This window comes from Salvia splendens, chromosome 11 (assembly GCF_004379255.2).
Source record: "Salvia splendens isolate huo1 chromosome 11, SspV2, whole genome shotgun sequence".
Classification (NCBI taxonomy): Eukaryota; Viridiplantae; Streptophyta; class Magnoliopsida; order Lamiales; family Lamiaceae; genus Salvia; species Salvia splendens.
This window is the reverse complement of record NC_056042.1, coordinates 622,082-643,390: the sequence shown is the minus strand read 5'-3', so window position 1 is coordinate 643,390 and position 21,309 is coordinate 622,082. Positions and strand designations below refer to the sequence as shown.

Sequence of the window (21,309 nt, the reverse complement as noted above, 5' to 3'; positions counted from 1 at the left end):
TCCGACCGCCGTGCCGATCTTCCGTCCCGGACGTCCGCTATTGCATCAAATGAGGCGGACGCGGACGTCCCCGACGGATGAGAGGTCGTCCGTCGGTTTCAGCGGACGTCCGTCGGTTTCAGCGGACGTCCGTCCCGACGTCGGCTATTGCGGCGTGACGACGAACGTCCCATTTTTCTGATTTTTTTTAAAAACTCTATATATACGGCTCGTCCCACTTCGTTTCATTCGCATCACTTGTATTAACGAGTTTCTATCTCTCTACTTTCATTTATTTTGAAGATAAATGGAGCACGACAGTGATTTTCCCGCCACGAGCGAGTCACAAACGCAGACGTTCCCGTTGGAGGTGGGGGAAACGCCGGCGGAAATGCAGGGATGCCCGGGATGATGCCCGGAATGGCGGCAATGATGCCCCAAATGCCGACGATGATGGGCGGGTACTATAATATGTACCCTTGGGCGGGTGGGATGGTGCCCCAAATGCCGGGGATGATGCCAGGTATGGTAATGCTTGGGATGGTGCAGGGGGTAGCAGAGTGAGGGTCTCCCAATCACATGGGGACAATGTGTATCGCCCCTACATGGATTTATTATGTAGTGACAGTACTCAACTGGAGACTCAGTTCACCGGTAATGAGACTTTCTCTTTGGAGGGGCTGGGGTTATCTCCGGTCCGGGAGTCTCCCACTGAGATACCACCGGCGACAGAGGGATGGGGCAAGGGCAAGGGTAGGGGCACTTGTCAGTCCTCGCGTGTCCTCATCGACGAGGGTGGGGCGGGGGACGAGGGAGAGGAGAAGGAGGAGGCCGCGAGGGAAAGAGGACCGTTTAGAGCGAGGCAAAGTGCGTCGCGCTGGCAAAGGCCTGGACGAGTATAGTTGATGATCCCTACATCGGGGCTAACCAGACTATCGCCAGGATGTGGTGGCGCATTAGCCAGAACTACGTCAAATTCAGCCCGCCGGGTGGGAAGCATCACAGTGGAGAGCAATGCCGGAAACAGTGGGAGCGACTGAGAAGATATCTCACCCGATTTACCGGCATCTACGAAAACAACGTCCGTACGACAACCAGCGATATGTCCATGGAGGACGTGAAGAGTTTGTCCATGCACCAGTTCATCGACAAGAAGAAGAAGTTTGACGTCTTCAAATACTGGGATGTCTATCTTGTGCTGCATGATTCCGCCAAGTTTCGTGCGGGTGTTGAAGCTGGCTGGCCGAAGCGGACGGAGCTCAACTCCTCCGGCGAGTACAGTAGCAGTGTCGGTTCCCACGACCTCCCTAAGCCGCCACAGATGTTCTGACCCCTCCAACGTTTTCCCGCCGCCGTCGCCCGGTTGGTCAAAAGACCGCGATGCAGGCGGCTAGGGGAAGCGCCAGCAGGTGGTCTGGCCAAGGGGACGACGAGGAGTGAGTCGGGGGCCGTGTGTGTTGAAGCTTTGGGATGTTTTTTTTAACTATGTAATTTTTTTTAATTATGTATGTTTTTTTAATAAAATGGTTGTATTTTTCCTATATTCGTGTTGAAATTTTAATTATGTAAAATTGCATATTTGTATACTTGTGAATTTTAATTATTGAGATGTCTGCCGGGATGTCCTTGGGGATGTCCGTTATTGTGAAGTGAGATGTCCTTATGACGGGCAGGAGGTATTTTGGGATGTCCGCCGGGACATCCGTCCTTATTGTGGATGCTCTGAGCTCTGAGTTTGAGTCTTGACCTTTCTAATTTGCATGTAAAACTAAAAATCAGTATATATTTTGGAAATATTTTGAACACCAAAATTTGGTAGCTAATCTAATAAGTTTGGGTATATTAGTATTGGATTTGTTGAACAAACTCATTAAGTGAAGTGATTTTACAAGAATTAAGAATGTTTTGATGAAGGATTCGGTATAAATTCGTTTATTTGGATATAGAGATATGAGGAATAATATGATACATACCTTATGTGAGCAACATTCCCGTTGACGCACGTTCAACGTTGTTCGTTTCGATTTACATATTTAGTTTGATTATAATACATTAGAGAATGTTATTGAAATTTTTAATTTCACAAAATTCAGAAAAATCAAAGTTTGATTTGTTATTTTATTAATTTATTTAAAATTACAGAGAAAACGAGCAAATCGAGCTTTGATTTTTTTTTTATCAATTTTGTGAAATTAAAAAATTTCAACAACACTTTTTAAATGTATTAGAATCAAACTAAATATATAAGCCAAAACAAACTATGTTAAATATGCGTTAAATGATAATAGTGCTGACATAAGATATATAGCATATCATTCTTTGCGAAAGATACTTATTCTACAAGTCTATAACAAATTTATACTATTAATGCTACTCGATTTGATGAACTGAATTGAATCTTATGAAAATTGTTTATTTAAATATATACGGCTATATATCCAATCTCGGGTAATATCATACTACTATAAAATTAGTCATGATTTATGAGCCTAAGTCTTTCGTGTAATGATATCAAACAATTTTGAGACAATTTAATTTCGAGCAATTGATCCCTTGTGCAGCACAATTAACTAATTCTCATATATTCCATTATAGTAAATTACTATTATACACATAAAAAATTAAATACTGTACAACCTTCCGCCTTTCATCTTGTTTGCAAAACCCCCCAATTTGGAACCCTAGATCACATCAATCAAGCCAGAAAAAATGAGCGAGAGGCCGGTGCCGAGAAGGCACAGTCCATGGGTCGACGAAGAGGTCTATAAACGCGAAGTCAAAGCTCACAGATGCAACGATCGCGTCGAAGATGTCATCTATGTTAGTAATCAATTCGATCAAATCTCCGCTGTCAATTTCTTTTTGTTTTTCCCCTATATTACTACTGCATGAATTCGGTCCATACCTTTAGGAATATGAAAATGGCGATGTTTTGGTTAGGCATTACGAAAATGCCGAGGAAATTATATGCTAAAAGATGTGCCCTTTATTCAACTTTTTCCTCATTAAACAGTTTTATCAGGTGGAGGCAGTTTCTAATTTGCTTTGTGCTGAGCCTTTTTAATCAGTTGTGGTATTTGAGAATTTTTACTAGGTGTAAATGATCTGTACAGATGATCAGCTAGGAAATAGTATTGAATTTGAACTGTTGAAATTCGTCTGTCTTAAGACAATGTGAATCTCGTTGCTCGGTAGGTTTCGACTTGCTAATGGAGTGAATACTAAATTGTTATCATTGAGCTGTTATGTGTCACCACATGTGTATGTGCAAAGGCGAACTCTGCTAGAACACAGTTTCGATCATTTTCTAGGATGACAATGTAGCATGTAATGTGTACGATGTTGCATTTATAATTACAGTATATAGTTCCTAACATTAGATAGAGATGAATGTGCACTCAAATGGAAGTATCAAATCACTTGCTGAACCTCTATCTTGAGACCGTGAAGTCTAAACTATGTTGGCCATCTTGAGATGAAGTTTTTGTTTGTTAAATTATGCTTTGTTATTTGAAATGAAAGATTAAAGATATCTGCATATGAAATCATTGGCATTATCCCTTCAAATGCCCAGTCTTCCCTGTTATTGGTTTGGTGGCTGCAGCGAGCATATGAACTGTTTTGAATACGAATATTTCGAGTCTATTGATCTCTGTGTTTCACAGGCTCTATTTGAAGGCAACCCTTTCAAAACAATTCCAGCCCCTTTCAAGCTATTCTATCAGTGCATGCGATCAAAACCAGGGTACGTAAGTATTGCTCAGCATTGTTTGTGTGTTTTCTTTAATTTTTTCCGTTTCTATGTGATATTGTAAGAAATTCAAGCCCTTGGTTGTGGAGAATGTCGAAGGGGGGTTTGGTAAAGAATATCCTCGTTTTCTATTTGGTTGTGTTCAGAACTGGATGAAGAATGCTGCGCTCGTTCTTCAATAGAATGAGTTTTTCCATGCTTGTTCAGTTTATGTACATGTTTCTAATTTACTCATATGCTGAGATCAAAATTTGCAGGGAAGAGCCCACTGATCCCTTCGTCTACTTGGATCTGGATCCTCCCAAAAGAGAGGCGAAACCTGAGTAACTCGCTTGTTAAGTGGGGTTTATGCACCAAATAGGCCCTCTCTCGTGATAGACTAGTCTTTTGAGATGAGTCTCATGTTTGGTCCATAACAAAATACGATCTTGTTTATGATCATGTCATACTCCTACTCTTATGAAGAGTTATCTGCAAGTAGAGTCGGTCTTAAATCTCTTTTTGTAACAAAAGTATTACTATCTCTCATGCATTCAATACTTTTCAGGAAACTATTGCAAATAATCTGTTTATTTTGTTCAACTCTATGCGTAGCTTTGATAGACTGTTCAATCCGCACGCGCGCACACAGTTAGAAAGGATGTTTCATTTATCTTATACTCCATCCATCTCATTCCCATTAAATATGCAATATTTGAGAATCAGCACAAGATTTTATGTAGTGTTTCTATTTTAGGAAATATTTCAATTTTTAATGAAAGAGTCTAAAAAAGAAAATGTTTTATATTTAATAGGACAGATGGAGTACTTTCTCCGTCCTATGTTAATTGAGTTGTACTTATTTTAAGTGTGTCCAAATTCATGATAAAAGTGAATTTTGTTACCAACTATTCAGCATTATTTTAAATGAACTGAAAAAGTGATAAACGACATAACATCATATTATAACAAATGATCCTAAACACCATTTCTGCATATAACTGGAAATTATAAGCTTCAATTTGAACAATTATACTCCCTACGTCCCGCACTACTCGCACTTATTTCCTTTTTGGGCGTCCCAAGTTACTTGCACTCTTTCCATTTTTAATAAAAATTTTCATCTACAGCCGTAATTTTTGACTTTCCTATACACTCATTCCTTAATCTCCGTGCCGAAAAGGAAAGGGGCGAGTAGCCCGGGACGGAGGGAGTATCATTTATCAATCGAGATAATTTGGAATTCATCACTATTTGTACTGTTTGGATTGGGATGGGTTTGTACTCGACATACCAATAAGGCAGCGACAATGAGTTTATCCTGTGAGCACCGATAAGCAAACGCCAAATAAAAACGATCATTTTCGAACAATTCATCTCCATCATTTGCACTATTCATCGGGTGACAATGAGTTTATCGAGTCCGCACCAATAAGTAGACGTTGGTAAAAAATCTAACATTTCTCCATGTCTATGCAAGGCCGAATTTTATTACAAAAATTAACGAAAATTACTCTTCGTGTATGACATGGCATGGCAGTTGCTTGATCTTGAAGGAAGCAAAAAAATTCTCCATCCCCTTTTCTTCGACAGGATGTAAAATAATGGAAATGTTTATTCTAACGTTGTACAGTTTTGAGGAAATGTGGTTTCATGGCTCTCTTCAAAATGGCCTCTCTTACTGCAATATCAGCTGGCGAATTACGTATGGAAGAATACCACCATTGTTGAAGTACTCGAGCTCCACCTAAAATACGAAGCATAAGTACAAAACAAAACCTTCAAAACGGAGATGCTAAGAGTGCATGGTGAGTGGTTTTACCTCAGTGTCGAAACGGACAGTGCATGTGAACTGCTTTCCATTGTCCGTGCGGACAGTGATGTCTTGGCCAGGGCGGATATCGGATATTTTGCTAGGAAGGTCAATGGTGTAGCGTTCCTGACCTGTCAACCCTAATGTCTCGGCATCCTCACCAGCCTTGAAGCATAGAGGCACAATGCCCATTCCCACAAGGTTACTGCGATGGATCCTCTCAAACGATTTGGCAATCACTGCTTTAACTCCCTGTTGAGCATCGAAGGTGACTCGATTAAGTTTGGTCATGCGTGTTCTGTCTAATAGGTTATAGCAGTAATTATAGCAGACTTACCAACAACATGGGGCCCTTCGCAGCCCAATCTCTCGAGCTTCCACTACCATACTCTGCTCCGGCCAAGATAATGGTGGCCTGCCCTGCAGTCTTGTATTTCTGGAAGATTCGTTTAGGTTAATACAAGTAGATTTCGGAGAGAGAGTATAATCCGAGAGAGAAGATATATGTTTATGTTGGAATAAATCAAGGGGATGTACCATTGCAGCATCAAATACAGAAAGTTTCTCTCCGGTTGGAATGTGGATTGTCTTCGGGCCAACTTCTCCTTTCAACAACTTGTTGACGAGACGGATGTTTGCAAAGGTTCCTCTTGCCATGATTTCATCATTACCACGCCGACTGCCATAGGAATTGAAGTCCTTGCGTTCAACTCCGCGTTCCATGAGATATTTGGCAGCGGGACTATCCTTGTTGATGTTTCCGGCCGGTGAGATGTGATCTGTTGTGATACTATCGCCAAAGTTCAGCAAGCAGTAGGCATCTTTTACTCCATGTGGGCCAGGAGGATCCATGGTCATATTCTTGAAGTAGGGTGGCTCGTGAATGTAAGTTGAAGTTGGATCCCATGAGTACAGCTTGTCATTGGGTACGATTAACTGATTCCACATGGGGTTGCCCTTAGTGATGGCCTCGTATGTGCTCCTGAACATTTCGGGCAATACACTCGACTGAACCGCCTAAAAGATGTAATCCTCCTAGTCAGTGGGTTCGTCAATTTAAGATAATGCAAATTTTAAAAGGAACAAAGATATTTTGCATACGTTAGCTACTTCCTGAGTTGATGGCCAAATATCCCTGAAGTATACTTCTCTTCCGTTCTTGCCTACACCTATTGGCTCTTTCTCGAAATCAATATCAACCTGTCAAAGGAAGTAAACAGGTGACAATGTATTCAGCATTCTGAGGAAAACACAAATAAAATAGGGTATTTCTCGTTCATGGCACAAATAACCTATGCATGCTTCACTTAACTTTGATGATCGTATAGAAATGTATTAAGAAGAAATCACTAACCGTGCCGGCAAGGGCATATGCGACAACTAGAGGAGGTGAGGCAAGATAGTTTGCTCTTGTCAAGGGATGGACACGACCTTCGAAGTTACGATTTCCAGAAAGTACTGCAGCTGCAACAATGTCTGGAGAGCACAGCGAAAACTGGATTAATCAGACAAACTTCACAAACATGCAAAAGAAGAATGACAAACAAGAGTATTGATTCGGTAGTCATATTCTTAAGATGTAGAAATACAAAGCTGCACAATCACCATTTTCTGATATTGCAGCACCAACTGATTCATCCAATTCACCAGAGTTCCCGATGCATGTTGTACAACCATACCCAACGATATTGAAGCCTTGATGATTCAAGTACTCCTGCAGCCCACTGCACAGTTGAAAGCACACATTTTCAGTTGTCTGCGGCAAACTATTGCACATAAAACTGAAGTCACAGTCAATACCTCCTATCTAGATATTTCTTAACAACTCCAGAGCCTGGAGCAAGGCTTGTTTTCACCCATGGTTTTACCTGATATGTTATCCGCATTAGCTTTACATCAAAACAACATTTCAATTAAAAAGTTCAGTTGCGTTAATGATAAAACAGCAAACCTGTAGACCCAGATCGTATGCTTTTTTTGCTACGAGGCCAGCCCCAAGCATTACACTTGGGTTTGATGTGTTTGTACAACTTGTGATTGCAGCAATAACAACACTGCCATGCCTAAGTTCTGCAGGCTTCCCATGGAATGAAAACTGCGCTACTTTTTCCTGTGCTTCCTTGGGCACAGCAAATCCCTACATTGCAGTTAGACAATGATTTAGTAGAATTCCAGGTAACAGAGTTCCTATCAAAGATAAGCATGGCATAAAACTTTTGAATGTTATATCCTCACCTTGAATCCAACCTTGCTATCAAGGCAAGAGTGCCAGTCAGACTTCATTTCTTTCAATGTCACACGATCATGTGGCCTGTCAAATAAGTGAAAGAATAGGTATCACAAAGAGGTGAAATTAATAAAGATGAATGGAAGCACAGAATTCTTGGTACAAAACCTTTTTGGTCCTGAAATACATGGTTCAACATCTGACAGGTCCAGTTGCAAGTCAGATGAGTACACTCGTTCTTGTTGAGGCTGGCATTTAGAGAGAATGAAGAGCGAATATCAGAAATAAAGTGTTCTAAAATACCACTAGTATATCAGAACTAGCAAAAAGTCCTACCTCACTGTAGTCAACGAACATATTGTTTGCACGCAAATAAGCTTCAATCATTGCCACCTAAATATTGATACATTGGTGATTACATGATTAGGGAACTTACAGAATACTCTGGAAATAGATAGGTTTCATCGTATTTTAGACAATGGATATGTGCTTACGGTCTCCTCACTTCTGCCAGTTAATTTTAAGTATTGTAAGGTTACACGGTCTACAGGGAAGAATCCCATAGTAGCACCATACTCTGGGGACATGTTTGCAATAGTAGCTCTGTCAGCTAGCGAAATTTCACCTACACCAGCACCTGAACACAGAAATATATGCTTAATTAGGAGATGTAATAGAGACAGTGTGCGTGAAATATCGAGATTGAGCATAATTACCATGAAATTCGACAAACTTTCCAACAACGCCATGTTTCCTTAGCATTTGTGTCACTGTTAAAACCAAGTCAGTAGCAGTGACACCATCCCGTAACTTCCCTGATAACTTGAATCCAACAACTCCAGGCAACACCATGCTCATTGGCTGTCAGATAATAGCAATAGTCCATCAAAAGTAAAAGAGCATCACAATGACATTTAATGCCACAGTGTGGAAAGCACAGGATCATTTAAACCACTTATCCAGAAATTATAAAATAATAAATTAAATAATAGCTACTCCATAAAATATGATAAGTGGATGATGATCAAGAAAACAAAAACAACTTTGTCCTACAAACTGTTTGTACTCAACAAATGAAAAAAACTTCCACTTTAGAGTTTAAACCTGTCCAAGCATGGCTGCCTCTGCTTCAATACCTCCAACTCCCCATCCAGCAACTCCAAGCCCATCAATCATGGTGGTATGAGAATCAGTTCCGACAACACTATCTGGGTAGAGTATTCCATCATTGTTGAAGACGACACGTCCAAGATATTCAAGATTGACCTAAAACCGTAGCATTGCATATAACTCATTATATAGCACCAACATACTAAATGATAAGGCACAAAGTGATGGAGAAACTACAATTTTCAAATTAAATAAAAATCATTGAAAATTGCATAGCTTGCAAAATATTACGAACCCAAACATGGGAATTGCATTAAACAATTTCATGCACGAAAACAAACCACTAATGATATGCTCCATACCTGGTGCACAATACCCGATCCTGGTGGAACAACAAGCATGTTTTGGAAAGCATTAGAACCCCATTTAAGAAATGCAAATCTCTCCCTGTTTCTTTGGAACTCAAGCTCCATATTGGCTTGAACGGCATTTTCAGATCTAGCAACATCAACTTGAACTGAATGGTCAATAACTAGATCTACTGGAACCTGCAATACCATCAGACATTGAAATTAAAAATCTAGGAACTTTATTTGTGAAACCCTGCTTCTCATCTTCTAAGGATATCTTATTAGTCCTGCAACTTGATACGTCAAATTTATTAATTCCTTAATTCATAGTTCCAGAAATAAGCAGAAAATACAGAACATACCAATGGATTGATCTTGTTAGAATCATTGCCAAGCCTATTCATAGCATCACGCATGCAAGCAAGGTCGACAACAGCAGGTACACCAGTAAAATCCTGCCAATAGTGAAAAATATTTTCACATGATATCATCTAAGCTGTTATAATGAAGGTACAAATATAGTTCAACCACGACCGGTACCTGCAGAAGTACACGGGCAGGCTTGAAGGGGATCTCAACTAGCTTTGGAGAAGTTTTTTCCCAGTCAATGATCTTCTCGACATCTTCCTTAGTTACCTGGAAGCCGTCACAATTACGTATTGCTGATTCGAGAAGAATTCTGATAGAGTATGGCAGCTTATCTGTAATTACATAGCAGGCACAACAAATGCTCATTATAAAGCTCTATTTGATAACAACTTTGACTGCAGACAACTGACATCAGCAGATACATTAGAAAGAAGTGTGCCAATAGCCAGTCCAATGGCTTATACAAAAGTTTGATTAAATGGTGGTTATGCAGTGAAGATAGTAAGTTTGGGATTATTTAAGGAATAAGGAAATTGGATATCTCGGAAGTAAGAGTGCTCACCTATCCTTGGATCATTTAGAGCTGGCAGGCTGTAAAATTTTCCAAATTCACCACCACCAGGCTTCGGCAGACTGGTAAAAATTCCCTTAAAAGCATTCTCAGAAGCTGGAATCACATTAAAAAGAGTAAGCATACTCAATACAGGCATATAAAGCTATATTTCTGGAAAATTATATGCAATTAAAAAATCAAATCATTACATGAGACAGTAAGAATCATTGACAGAGGAAAAAAAGGTATATCCCATCAGAAAATCTAAAATTTAATGCTTTAACGTAATATTCTAGCTAAAATGTGGTCAATGTGATGCTGTAAAATGACAGAACATAACAAAACAGACAAGTATTCTTCAAAAGTTTCTCATATATCCAGAAAACACAAGTGAAACAGCAAAATAAACAGTGAATCCACATACAGTTTACCTTTTTGACTAAATACTCAAGTGATAAAGACAGGATGTGAGTAAAAAAAAAAAGACAGGATGTGAGTCAACTTCAATGACGTCAAACCAAAGAAAAATTCAAGCTCACTCATTTTGCTATTGATGAAACAGTTAGAACGATAACTTAGCCTTGGCATAAATCGATACCAAACAACAGTGGCGGATCCAGGACCCGAAAATGGCGGGGGCGGAACTTATATTTAAATATTAAATATTTAATTTAATATTATTTTTAATAATAAAATAAATAAATATTATATTAATATTTAAGTAGCACTAGCTTCATTAATAAAATATAAACATGCTTCAGCTTGCAAATATGTATTATTCATTTTAAAATAAAAAAATATATAAATATAAACATGCTTTAGCTTGCAAATATGTATTATTCATTTTAAAATATAAAATTATTGTAAATATATGTACATTTTAAATCACTGTAAATATTATATACAAAAGTGATATAAGTAGAGAACTAAATATTTATATTTCAAAAATATTTAAAATGTTTATTTTGTTACATAGAGAATAATTAAGATGCATGGATCAAATTATAAGTACTATAGGATAAAAAAGACTTTAAAACAAGATTAAAAATGATTTTAACTAAATAATAAATATAACAACATAATATATGCAACTTAGTAAAAGTTTAGATTACATAAAGTATTTAAAGGTATTATTTTGATAATAAAAGAAATATGAATGGATAAAATAAAAAATGAAAAAAAATATGTTTTTGTTGAGGATTGAACCCTAGACATCTTAGTTAAAAAGCCAACAAACAAACCATTGAACTACTACATTTTATATGACATTTATTGAAAATAAAAATATTTCTACATTCTACGGAGGGGGCGGATATGCTATTTTTGGCTTGATTCAATGAAAAATTTAGGCTCTCCGGACGGTCGGGTAGGGGCGACCGCCCCCACCTGCCCCCACCTGGATCCGCCACTGCCAAACAATCGCACAATTATCAATTGAACCTAAAAAAGATAAATCACATTCATCTTCCACCTCCACGACTAAAATTAAGAACGTAATTCTAATTCATTTTACACATCAATAAAAAAACAATCAAACATTTCAAAACAGATACAGAATCCAGCTGATCACACACACGATAATACATCCAACACCAATCGAAATTTAACGATCAAACAAAACAAACAAAAACGACAGTACCACCCACCCATGGTAGCGATCTTCCGATGCAGCAGGCTATCAGAAACTGAACAACCGATCCTGATCTGCGACGTAGGCGAATTCCAGCCAGCGCCGTGGCTCCATCGCGCCGCCGCCGACAAAAAGCTCAGAGATCGGAGATTCTGCTGCCCCGCGGAGTGCGAGGCGGCGCCGCCACAGGCAGGCGAAGGCGCAGCTGGCTTTCTACAGAGAGAGGAGAGCGTCCTCCTTCCCGAGGAGCGAGAAGCCCTCTTCAGGAGAGCAGAGGTGCCACTGGTAATATACATGACGCCGAATTCGATCAAAACAGCGTGTGTCAGTCACATTCAATTCAAACCAAAACAAAATCGGCGCAGTGGTGAGGATTGAGAGAGGGGAATCGAGGCCCGTGGCGATGAAGAAATGAGGAACATATACGTATAAATATGAATGTATGTATGTATGTGTGTGTATATATTTAGAAGAAATGAGAGGAATTGACGGAGATGAGATTTTATGGGAAGAGAGACGCAGCTGTTGTCGTCTTGTGGGGGCCACATGAGAGAGAAATGATACGACTTTGATTTTTTCTTCCCTTTTTATTATAATTATAATTATAATAGCCATAGTAATGAACAAGACTTTATGAAATTTCTTTTATGTATTAAACGGAGATAATAAATTAAAATAGTGTACATTTTTATCTTTCATTAATGTTGGAAAGCTTCTCATAAATTTAGGCTAGGTTGTGAATCATTTTCATTTATAATTATTAATTAGAACCTTCAAAAAGGTTTTGATATGTTACCATAGTTCTAGGTGGTGGGGTCGGAACGTGGCATGTTATTTAGGTAATGGCAACAAATAAAAAGGTACTGTATCAATTTATAGAATATGATAATAGTAATTAATTACCCAAGGCCTCATAATTGACTTGTAAATGGAGTATTCTATTATGCCTCTGACATTAGCTTTTCCCTTTTAATTATTCTTCTAATATATAAACAAAGAAGCTTCACAACTTTACTTCATTAATTAATTGGCTATCATGGTTTGTTTTATACTGTAGTAATTATTTTATATTGTTAGGTGCATTCGTTGCTAATTTGGCTAATCCCTCTGTGTTGAGACGTAAACCTTTTGAATATGCGAATTGATAGGAGCATGTTCCTAAATTATCTCCATATCTTATTATTCATTTAGCATTGATTTATCTTTTTTTTTCATAATTAGTTATTGATTCTCCATATATTTTGCTTAGGATATTATTATATTTGATTTACTAGATTTTGGTAGGATAATATTATATCCCCAGGAGACCTTCATATTATTCATTCAAGAAATATCAATTCAGTTTATCATTTATGGTTACTATATCTTTTATTCATCTCGTCAAACCCCAATTGACAGAGAACCCTGGGCTGCTCGACGGGAGGATCCCGCGAACGAACCTAACCCTTCTCCGACGACTTCGCGCTGCCGGAACCGATACGAGTACCCTCGTATCACGAATCATCATTTCATTCAGTAGTAGGTTTCAATGATTAATTAATTAATTGAGTTCCTATGTGTTCAACATCAATTGAATATAGATGATATGTTTAATGATGAATATGTTCTATTCAATTTAACGGTACCATTTGATGAATATTCAAAACACGAGTTCATAAGAATGAACTAAATCATCCATAGAGAATTACCCAACAAAAAATGAAAATAAAACCTTGGAATGATAAAGATGGCACAAACGTTTGTTTAAAAACACTTGATATAAGTCCATAGAGTCTTAATCGAAATCACTCCAAAAAAACAAGAGATTTAAATTCATAAAATATTTGACCAAATGAGTCAGGGTTCACAGAATAATTAAAATAAAAGATAAAATTAAAAAGAAAATCAAATTTTTAAAGGAAAACCAATCAATGTCAATTAATTTTGGTAAAACTTTTTAAGCAAATAACTCGCCAAAGCTGGCAATAAAATAAACCATAAATTTCATTTATAATGTGCCCTAAAATTTAGTCATTCTTCATAAATCAACTCATAACTTTTCAATTATTGGCCCACTTGTATGCATTTCAAACTAATGCAACTTGAAATGTTTCAAATAAATTGCCCTAGCCACGGTTAGCACTAGTCTTGCCTTATAAATCTCAAAACTAAATGGCTAATTAGACAAAATCATATTCAATTTTATAATCTCGACAAAATTTTAAACAAACTCACAAATTTGTGTTTAAATCAGTTAGACTCAATTAAAACCACATCCAAAAGGATTTTGGTTCAACCAATGTGGAAAGGCCATCATAAAATTTCACAACATATTTCAACCAAAGCAAGCTTTTTTTTTTCTTTTTTAGGTAATTAGAAAGGGTATCCACCGACAGGCCCAGTAACCAAAGCAAGCTTTTATTTACGAAGCATAACACAGTAAAATGGAGAATATTACACACTACACAAGCACAATACATTCAGCATTTTACTAGTCGTGTTCAAAGGATTTAGAGATCGAGTATCATAGAGTGATCAGTTTGACAAGAAACGACCCATCCACGAGCTGAAACGAGACCACGCCTGCTCGACTGCTGCAGCATCCTCATCGTCCAGCCCCATCTTCTTCCTTCTCTGTGCCCCTTCAGGTGAACAGTTCATAAAGGCATGCCCGATTCCGGGATAGAAGTAAACCTCATGGGGAACCCCTGATGCCTTCAACTTCTCTTCCAATTCTTTACCAGTCTGGAGAAAAACTCTCACGTTCAAGAAACATTCGATATTCAACGTTTGCACGCAAAAAACGTAACATACTTTTATGATGTGTATTTACATCAAATCACGTAGTTTTCTCCTCGAGAGAATGAAAGCAAGGGCACACTCAACATCACTTTAAACCCCAAACTATACTTGCTTGATCAAAAATGTTGCGAACTTTGGGAAACCATCAGCTTTGTAAAAAAAATGTCCGGACATTGAGAAACACAAAGGTTTTGGGGGCTGAGAAACGGACGTTGGACATTTTCGATACAAATGTGATGGTTTGGGATTTGAATGAATAATTCTTAAAGTTCGATACATTTTTTATAAAGCAAGTATAGTTTAAAGCGATATTTACCCAATATTTTTTCACAAAATGTTCGAAATCTTGACTTCAAAGATCCACCATATTTTGCGTTTATGAGATAAACCCAAAACTCGAACATATTTGCATAAAGAATTAACTTTCAAGTACACAATAACAAAGCATTTCAAGAATATATTGGCAATACCTTTGGATCAGAGAACCCGACAAAACCATCTTGTTCACCAAAGTGGGCCTGCACCGGAGCCTTAGTCTTGACAGGATCCGCGAGCTCAGGTGAAGGCACTCCGTAGAAAGCTACCACGGCATCAACCCCCGGTACCAAAACAGAGCTTGCAATAGCAAGAGCACCACCCATGCAGAATCCGGTCACACCAACCTAATTCGAAAAAAATCTTTAGTATACACTGCTTGAAATAACTAACATGTGTATAGTAGTCAGAATAGCGCCATCTCCTTATTTAAAATCACGAGGAAATTCTCATTAATAAGATTGAGGTAGTTAATAGCAAGCCATATCCGCCTTAAGAGTTTCCCGTTGAAGTTTATGACATGATATTACCATCTAATGTCAATGATCTAATAACTTATAGCCTAAAATCAATCGGTAATTCAGTACCAAAGTAGTTATATTCAAATTGATAGCTACCACACTCCTAACTTTCAACTTGATAATCAAACATAAACTGCGGATTGACAAAAGAAACGAGTGCAAACACTTAGAACTAGACATCAACTACAAACTCCTTCACAGTGTCCTGCCGAAAAGCTAGTAGAAATTGAAAAATTGGAATTTCAGTGGCGCACCTTCTTAGAACCATTTGCCTTGAGCCAGTTGACTGAGGCCTCGATATCCTTCACTGCACCTGGCCAATCGAGACCTTCCATCAAATGTTGAGCTTCCGCGACTTCCAAACCAACCTTCCCTCTGTACAAACTACACAGCACGAAAAAGGACTTCAATACTCGTACATTTCAACACCACAGAAACATATAGCTCAAGCAAAAGCTCGATCAACACGGGAATCTTACTCGGGAATCAATGCCTTGTAGCCAGAGCCCAACTGAGAGATTTTCTGGGCGTGATTCTTGACCTCAAAATCAACTCCCCACCATTCTTGAAGCACAACAATCCCAGGAGCATTTTCTTTCCCAATCACGTAGGCATCAAATGTCTATATGATTCATGTTCCCCAACACGATTAGAGCCCCAAAAAACAAAAATAAAATCATGAAGAAATTGCAGTCAAACAATTACTTTATCCCAAACAAAATTAAGCGCCCAATTTTAAGGAAATCAAGCAGGAAATGTTATCACTTTCAGTCTTTCACAAAACTTGCAATTCAGCTCAAAAGCAATTATCGAAAAATACGCGAAATCAGAAGAAATGAATTGTACGAAAATATGAAGAACTCGTCAAAACCAAAACTTTCTCCGATGAAATTGATGGGAATCGCGAATTGAAGTAAAACCCAGAAAAATTGAAGTGAAACGAGCTAAAGTAGTGTAAGCGCAAATGAGACGCAGGCTTACCCCGTTGTCTCTCTGAATCTGGACTTTCTTGAACGGTGAAGAGGCAGCTGCGTCGGAGGCCATTGCACGTACCTGAGAGAGAGAACCGGAGAGAATAGGAAGGGAGAATGGGGAAGGAGGAGTGGATTTGGTTCTGTAGAAGAGGGTTTTTGTAAGGAGCCTAGAACCTTGAGATATCATTGTCAAGATTTCTAAAAAAATCAATTTCTGAATTCTGCAACAAGGGTGTGTGTTTCACGTTTTAAAAAGGGAAATTTTTTCATTATTTCTTTTCCTATAAATTGACATTTATCTAATTTTTATTATTTTAAAAAAATGTTGTCCAATTTCTTATTTGAATGAAATCTATGAAATTAATAATATAAAAATTGTGTGTACGTATTGACCTAGTTATAGTGTGCATGCCCAATGATAAAAATCGATTCAATACACCAATCATTTACTTGCTTATTAAATAAAAACAGCTGAGATATAGTCTAAGAAATGATTTTGGGCATTTAATCAGAAAAAGCATAAAATTAAGATTTGTTGGTGTCTTTCAATCCAAAAACTGTATGGATAGACGTCATTGGTATGATTTCTCGACTCGCATACATATCGCATACAATTGTGTATGATTTAAATATTTTCAGTGAATAAATCCAATTACTTCATTATTTTTTCGTCAAACCGAAATAAACCAGAATTTAACCGACCAGCGTAGTTTTATAAGTACTAGTATAAGTTAGAACGATAGGCAATCATCCCACCACCATCCACCAACAAATCAACCCCCGGTGACAAACGCCGCCTCATCCGAAGCCAGAAACGCCACCACATCCGCCACATTCTCCGCCGTGAGCATCGCCCCTTTCAAGCTCGTATAGGGCGCGACATATTTCTCCACATCCGCCGGCGTCTCAATCCCCTGCTTTGCAGCAAGTGGCGTGAGCACCGCCCCGGGCGACACGCTGTTCACCCGTATCCCGTGCTGCCCCAGCTGCAAGCTCGCCGACCGCACCAGCCCCAACACCGCCCGCTTCGACATCACATAGTCCGTCACGTTCAAGTTCAACATCGCCTTCTCCGCCGCCGTACTCGCCGTGCAGACGGTAGCCCTTCTCGTCCCCATCTCCACCATCTTACGCGCCGCCTGCTTCACGAACACCGCCATGCCACGCGCGTTCACGCGCATCACGCGCCCGTATTCCGAAAAATCCAAGTCCAGGATGGTCTGAAGGGGACCCGGCCAAGGTGCCGGCGTTGCTGAACATTACGTCGAGGCCGCCGTAGGTCGTCGCCATCCATTCTATCATGGCCGCAACTTGTTCCTCGTCCGCCACGTCGCACTGGACGTAGCTGCAGCGCTGCAGGCCGATGGATTCGGCCACAGCGTGGCCCCTCTGGGACTGGATATCGGCGATCACCACCGCAACGTGCGCTGTGTTTGGACAAGGCGCAGGCGGTGGTCTCGCCAATGCCGCTGGCGCCACCGGTTGCAATGGCTACTTTGCCTTGAAGCTTTTCCTTCATCAAATTGTTCGACATATTTGGGATTTAGAGATTAGGGTTTATGATGCTTTACTAAGCAAAGGATCGATGTCTATATATATAGATAAAAAAAGATGGATACTCCCTCATCCCACAAAAATTGTCAATGGAAAATGAGTTAAAAAAACTAATACTCCCTCCGTCATAATAAATATGAAACATTTGGTTTCTGACACGAGATTTTATGCAGTGTTGTTTTGTGAGTTAGTGAAGAGAGAGTAAAGTAAGAGAGAGGGAAAAGTAGAGAGGAAATTGTTTCCATTTTAGGAAAAGGAAAACGTTTTATTTCTAATGGGACATAGACGGCTACGATAGAGTGCACGTGAATCCTACATTTATACAGTTTTATACTCCCTCTGTCCCCCAAATTTTGTCAAAGTTTGACCGTACACGGATTTTAAGAAATGTAATGAAAAATGGGTTAGAAAAAGTTAGTAGGACGTGGGTCCTACTTTTAAAGTATTAGTTTTATAATAAAATGTGAGTGAGAATAAATTAGTGGAATGTGGGGTCTATTACTGTTATGACAAATAGGGCAATTGTGTAATCGACAAACGAAAGAACGTAAAGAGACACAGAATTTACGTGGTTTACCAACGTTGTATTGGCTACAACCACGGGCAAGAACAGAAAACAAATTGTATTATGACTGCGGTTACCGATACAGATTTTTGTGCCCTACTTCTATATAAATAGATACAAGAGGCGAACTGGGCCTAATACCACAATTAAGGCCCAACACAGAAACATATCATAGCGTCGGGCCGGGGGCGTCTCCGCTCCCTCGGACCCCAGGCAAGGGGGCGTCGCCCCCCTTGACCCCCCAACTTGCTGATCGGGCAGCGAGACCCCCGTTTGGCTAGCGGCAAACAGTAATGATTCAAAGCATCCTAACAATTACCAAAAATGATAAAAAGTGAAATGTGAAAAAATTTGTGAGACGGACGGAAATGGAAAAATGTGACAAAATTTCAGGGATGGAAATAGTACTAAAATATATGATAGTGAAAATGTGTTAGTGGAATGCAAAATAAAAATAATAGAAGTGAACAAACTTTTGTGGAACATATAAAAATGAAAGTATGTGACAAACGAGTATGTTAGTAATTTCTATTAAACCAAATAGGGAGGCATCATATATATTTTAACCCTAAGCTCTATTTATTTCATTCAAATAAGCAAAGGATTTAGTATTCCGTAGATTTTAATTAATTAGAGTACTGAAGCACCCCCACTATATAGTGGTCATTAAAGTCTAGTTGAATTAGTTTAAAAGTTCAATAGACTTGCTAACATATTAAAAAGTTACTAGGGTAGGACAAAAAATTATTGACAAAAATTAGATTAATGATTTTTTAGAGCTTTAGAGCATCCACAACCGTCCTCTTGCCAGCGGCACGATTGTGGGCCCGGGCGGTACTATTCATGCCTGCTCTCTGGCAAGAGCACAACACCCACAACTGTGCTCTTCCGCAAGGACGAGCACAATTAATTTAAAATTCAATTTAAAAACCACAATAAATATTACTAATGACAAATAAAATTAAACATTACATAATTAAAATCCTAAAAATGAAAAATTACATAATTAAAATCCTAAAAATTAAAAAAACCACTACTCGTTGCCGAATTTCGCCCACATGTGGTTGATTAGGTCTTCTTGTAGTTGATTGTGGATTCGAGTATCGCGCATTGTGTGTCTTGTCTCGATCCTCTGGCCAACCGTCGTATGCTCGCCTCGGCGTGGGGGAAACCGCGGATGGTCGGCAAAGTAGTCGGCAACGAGCCTTTCGTGGGCTCCCTCCCGGTCACGATGGATGTAGCGGCGATTTGATCTAGTGCGTTGAGGAGGATGAGCGGGGGTATTCACCGCGACATATGCTTCGTAAGCGGCACGATGTTGTTCGTAGTATTCTTGTTCTTCGCGCTCCGCTTCCGCCATGAGATGAGTGAAATCCATTTGATGTTTTGAGTGAAGGTTGAATGTGTTGATAGTTTGTATAAGAATTATGAATGAGAGATGAATGAGAGATGAATTGATGTGATAAATGAGTGATGAATGTGTGTATTTATAGATGATTTTGGGAAAAAAAATAAAAAAATAAAAAAATAAAAAAAATTCAGAAAAAACGGGAAAAAAATGGCCATATTTTTGGGATTTGGAAAATATTTTTTTTATATTTTTTAGCATTATTTATAATTAAATACCGATTTTTTTTTAAAAAAAGTTTGAATGCAACGGCTACGCCGTTGCCCCCCGTGCCGCCACGTGTGCGTCCGCTGGCACGGAGTGCTCGATACATCGAGCAGCGCCGTGCCAGCGGCGCGAGCGCAGCTGCGGCGGATGGCGTCCGTGCCAGCGGCGCGGACGGCGGTGGCGACGGACGCCACCGCTGCGCATGCTCTTAACCGTCTACATGGTACCAAAAGTTCTGAATTCATGGTTTTGTATGTATGATTTGGTACGAGTAGGGATCTAGGGAAACCACTAATTAAATGCATAACTAGAAAGCACGAATTTAGTTCACTATAAAAGTGATTTAGTTTACTACACGAAGAAGTGAACCAAAACGTCATTACAATGAACTAAATCCTTCACAAAGTAAATACTTCAATATAATGGTGTTTTGGTTCACTTTTTATTTTCAAACTCATATTGTGAACTAACACACCCATATAGTGAACTAGATCGTTTTGATCTAATGACTGAGATTTGCTCTCTAGTTATGCACTTACTATTAGTTATACTTTGATCATCTTCCACAATTTGATACTATTGTTTATTTTTATGTCTATATATATGGGAGGGGCTGAAATTCATAGTATATAGTAGTACTAAAATATGGAGTAATGAATTTGTCAGAAAAAAAATACTCCTATAAAACTAATGGAATATCTACCAACACTATTTTTTTTTGTCTGCCACTGTGTGTGCGAATATATGTGAATATGATATGGTTAACGTAAAAGCTGTTTGACCATGAAAACTTAAAATATTACTATTAAATGTATAAAGTTATTAGTCTTAGTGAAATTAATTTCTACATTCGATAAAATTGAAACTTTCCACTCTTTATGCAATTCAAATTACGTTGTTACAACTGTCCGTCAAGAAAGATGCATCGATTGTAGATTTTCACAATCAAATGACTTAAAAACTTTTGTAAGTTTTATTTTAACCCATTCTATATTACATACATGAATTGGTGATTAATTAATGTGAGGAAAATCGAATCACTTAGAAGTTAGAATTTTATTACTTTTGTCTGAAAAATAATAACTTTTGAAATAATATGAATTTTAATGTTCATATCTTTTGAAAATATCCCCTCATAAATATTCATGAATATGGATGCTCCACAAAGCCAACATTGTTGACTTGTTTCAATGGCGGCAAACCTATTCTTCAAATATTGTGGC

At 38.6% G+C, this 21,309-nt stretch overlaps 3 protein-coding genes and 1 pseudogene across 4 annotated transcripts; 1 reads left to right on the top strand and 3 right to left on the bottom strand.

Moving 5' to 3' along the window:
- The first annotated feature begins 2,587 nt into the window (after positions 1-2,587).
- LOC121754070 lies at positions 2,588-4,312 on the top strand. Its single transcript, XM_042149404.1, has 3 exons — positions 2,588-2,799; positions 3,645-3,724; positions 3,988-4,312. The coding sequence occupies exons 1-3, from the start codon at positions 2,689-2,691 to the stop codon at positions 4,055-4,057; spliced, it is 261 nt and encodes an 86-aa protein (XP_042005338.1). The 5' UTR covers positions 2,588-2,688; the 3' UTR covers positions 4,058-4,312.
- A 736-nt stretch (positions 4,313-5,048) lies between these two features.
- Positions 5,049-12,236, bottom strand: LOC121755180 (aconitate hydratase, cytoplasmic). Of its 2 annotated transcripts, none has more exons than XM_042150465.1 (20): positions 11,778-12,236; positions 10,141-10,245; positions 9,750-9,910; positions 9,572-9,664; positions 9,222-9,407; positions 8,854-9,015; positions 8,466-8,610; positions 8,244-8,386; positions 8,086-8,142; positions 7,918-7,997; positions 7,758-7,833; positions 7,474-7,659; positions 7,323-7,390; positions 7,128-7,246; positions 6,877-6,998; positions 6,624-6,722; positions 6,060-6,539; positions 5,860-5,958; positions 5,532-5,774; positions 5,049-5,456 (listed from the first exon to the last, which is right to left on the bottom strand). In XM_042150465.1, exons 1-20 carry the CDS (start codon positions 12,055-12,057, stop codon positions 5,388-5,390), a joined length of 2,973 nt encoding a protein of 990 aa, XP_042006399.1. In that variant the 5' UTR covers positions 12,058-12,236; the 3' UTR covers positions 5,049-5,387. The 2 variants fall into 2 exon arrangements, with proteins under 2 accessions (XP_042006399.1, XP_042006400.1); XM_042150466.1 differs by lacking the exon at positions 11,778-12,236 and adding an exon at positions 10,341-10,518.
- A 1,906-nt stretch (positions 12,237-14,142) lies between these two features.
- LOC121755181 (protein usf-like) lies at positions 14,143-16,576 on the bottom strand. The gene is made up of 5 exons (XM_042150467.1): positions 16,360-16,576; positions 15,858-16,000; positions 15,633-15,762; positions 15,013-15,204; positions 14,143-14,485 (listed from the first exon to the last, which is right to left on the bottom strand). The coding sequence occupies exons 1-5, from the start codon at positions 16,537-16,539 to the stop codon at positions 14,276-14,278; spliced, it is 855 nt and encodes a 284-aa protein (XP_042006401.1). The 5' UTR covers positions 16,540-16,576; the 3' UTR covers positions 14,143-14,275.
- A 497-nt stretch (positions 16,577-17,073) lies between these two features.
- LOC121756000 lies at positions 17,074-17,889 on the bottom strand (annotated as a pseudogene).
- Between the last annotated feature and the right edge of the window lie 3,420 nt (positions 17,890-21,309).

Excerpts from the sequence above, each read along its gene's own strand:
- LOC121754070 (XM_042149404.1), top strand. The coding sequence starts at position 2,689 with ATGAGCGAGAGGCCGGTGCCGAGAAGGCACAGTCCATGGGTCGACGAA. Across the intron at positions 2,800-3,644 it reads GCGTCGAAGATGTCATCTAT|GCTCTATTTGAAGGCAACCC; the intron begins GTTAGTAATCAA and ends TGTGTTTCACAG. Across the intron at positions 3,725-3,987 it reads TGCATGCGATCAAAACCAGG|GGAAGAGCCCACTGATCCCT; the intron begins GTACGTAAGTAT and ends CAAAATTTGCAG.
- LOC121755180 (XM_042150465.1), bottom strand. The coding sequence starts at position 12,057 with ATGTATATTACCAGTGGCACCTCTGCTCTCCTGAAGAGGGCTTCTCGC. Across the intron at positions 9,911-10,140 it reads TCTAAATGATCCAAGGATAG|ATAAGCTGCCATACTCTATC; the intron begins GTGAGCACTCTT and ends ATGTAATTACAG. Across the intron at positions 9,408-9,571 it reads CTAACAAGATCAATCCATTG|GTTCCAGTAGATCTAGTTAT; the intron begins GTATGTTCTGTA and ends ATGGTATTGCAG.
- LOC121755181 (XM_042150467.1), bottom strand. The coding sequence starts at position 16,539 with ATGATATCTCAAGGTTCTAGGCTCCTTACAAAAACCCTCTTCTACAGA. Across the intron at positions 15,205-15,632 it reads AGGCAAATGGTTCTAAGAAG|GTTGGTGTGACCGGATTCTG; the intron begins GTGCGCCACTGA and ends TTTTCGAATTAG. Across the intron at positions 14,486-15,012 it reads TCGGGTTCTCTGATCCAAAG|ACTGGTAAAGAATTGGAAGA; the intron begins GTATTGCCAATA and ends GTTTTTCTCCAG.